General features: G+C 72.1%; 1 protein-coding gene across 1 annotated transcript in view; it reads right to left on the bottom strand.

Annotated features, from left to right (window-relative positions):
* H696_05462 (hypothetical protein) overlaps positions 1-650 on the bottom strand; it is a gene marked incomplete at both ends in the record, with an annotated part of 1,914 nt that extends 1,264 nt beyond the window's left edge. Inside the window, 3 exons of the mRNA XM_009499287.1 lie at positions 99-247; positions 373-460; positions 603-650. Coding sequence (XP_009497562.1) covers positions 99-247; positions 373-460; positions 603-650 — 285 coding nt within the window. The remainder of the gene's footprint in view (positions 1-98; positions 248-372; positions 461-602) is intronic.
* Positions 651-1,822: the final 1,172 nt, after the last annotated feature.

The following is a 1,822-nucleotide window of genomic DNA, read 5'->3' as shown; positions in this document are numbered from 1 at the left end:
GGGGGGGGGGAGGGGCAGGCAAATGGGCGAGTGAGTGGAGGGCGGTCGAGTGGTCGGAGGGCGCGTGCCAGCCGGCGCAGAGGGAGCGTGAGTGCGACATACGTCTGGCTCCGGGCCAGGCAGTAGTTCAGGCAGTAGTGCACGAGGCCGAGCTTGTCGGCGGCCGAATGGTGCGTCCACTCGCGGATGATGCACCGCTTGATGGCGGCCGCCGAGTGGAACTGCGCCATGCTGTCCTGCGAGTTGTCTGCGTGCATGCAAGGGCGGCGGGTCAGCACCGGTGTCGTGAGGGGAAAGAGCAACGAGAAGGAGCAGGGGGCGCGGCAGGGGGCGCGGCAGGGGGCGCGGCAGGGGGCGCAGCCACACACACACCAAGGATGTACGTGGCGAGGGGGATGACGTTCGGGGAGTTCTGGAACTCGAGGATCACCTGGTCCGCGGCCGCACGAAGAGAGGGGATCTACATGTGCGCGCGCGCGTGCGCAGATGCGACCAGCCACGCCGGGGCGAGGGGGATGTCAGTGCACGTACGCGAGAACACAGAGCAGAGAGCAGAGAGCAGAGAGAGAGAGAGAGACAGCCGAGGAGCCAGCCAGACGCACCTGCATGTCGGCGCAGACATCCTCGATGCGCTTCATACCGGCCTCCATCTTGCCAAGAAAATAGTAAAGAGGGGCGGGCGCGGGGGAAAGACGAAGGAGAAAAGTGGAAGGGGGGAGGGGGGGGGGGGGGGGGGGAGGGGAGGTGGGGGGAGGAAGGGGCGACTGAAGAGGGGTGGCAAGCGGCTGGCGCCGGGCGGGGTGCCGTCGGGCGTCTTTTGAAGGAGGCGCCGGCCTCCCCCCCGGCCAGCCCGTGGATCGCCAATCCAGCTGTGTCCCGATGTGGGGGGGGGGGAACTTCGTCGGGCGGACCGCCGCCGCGGTGGGACGCGGACGACCCGGTGTGCGGTGTGCAGGGGGTGGGCGGCTGCCGGCGCCGCCCCGGGTGAGTGGGAAACAAACACAACATTCGTGGAGGGGCTTCTGATATGCGCATGCTTTGATCACGCCCCCTCCAGGTCCAGAACGGCTCCCGGCCCGGGAGCGTGATGTGCCGGCACGAGATTCCGGGCCTGTTACCGGTTAGCCAAGGACGTTGATAGGTATCCCCCGCCGACACGAAGCGCATCATCCCGTCCCCGCCCCCCGGCTGGCCTCGCGCGCGCATCAAGGGAGGTGGGCGCCCCCCCCCTCGGGCCCCGCCCCCTGCGCGCTTCACCACCCGATCGCCAGTAGTGAAAAAAAGCGGCCCCACCCCGCTTCGATGCGCTGGGGGATCTGCCACCCGGTCCCACGCATGCCTCGACCTTGCGTCACCACATCCCTCGCGGGGCCCCGCCTGGAGCGGGGGGGGGGGGGGCCGTCCCCGAGACGTGGGCGCGCAAGACGTAGACGCGCCAGTCCGCCGGCTCCCCCCCCCCCCCTTGGGGCTCACATCCGCGCCCTCCTGGCCGGACAGTCCTGCAGGATGCCAGCGCGGGGCTGGGTCTCGCGCCCCGGGGTGCGTGGGGGCGCGAGCGGACGGGCACAGGCGGGCGGGCCAGCGCGGATCGGCCGGACGGGGAGCGGGGGGGGGGGAGCCTGGCGCCCTTCTTACCGGGAATGCGTGTTCCCCGCGCCCCCACACCGCCCTGCCACCCTCTGTTATCCTCTGCCGCCCCTCGCCCTCGCCCCCTGCGCGGGCGTTCCCTCCCCCTTGCCGCCGGGCGCCTGCCCACCCGCGCCCTGGACTCGCGCCCGGCGGGGGGGGGGGGGGGGGGGGGGGGGGGGGGGGGGGGGGGGGG

The sequence above is a fragment of the Fonticula alba genome (genome assembly GCF_000388065.1).
Source record: "Fonticula alba strain ATCC 38817 unplaced genomic scaffold supercont2.11, whole genome shotgun sequence".
NCBI lineage: Eukaryota > Rotosphaerida > Fonticulaceae > Fonticula > Fonticula alba.
This window is presented reverse-complemented; position numbering and strand designations above follow the sequence as displayed.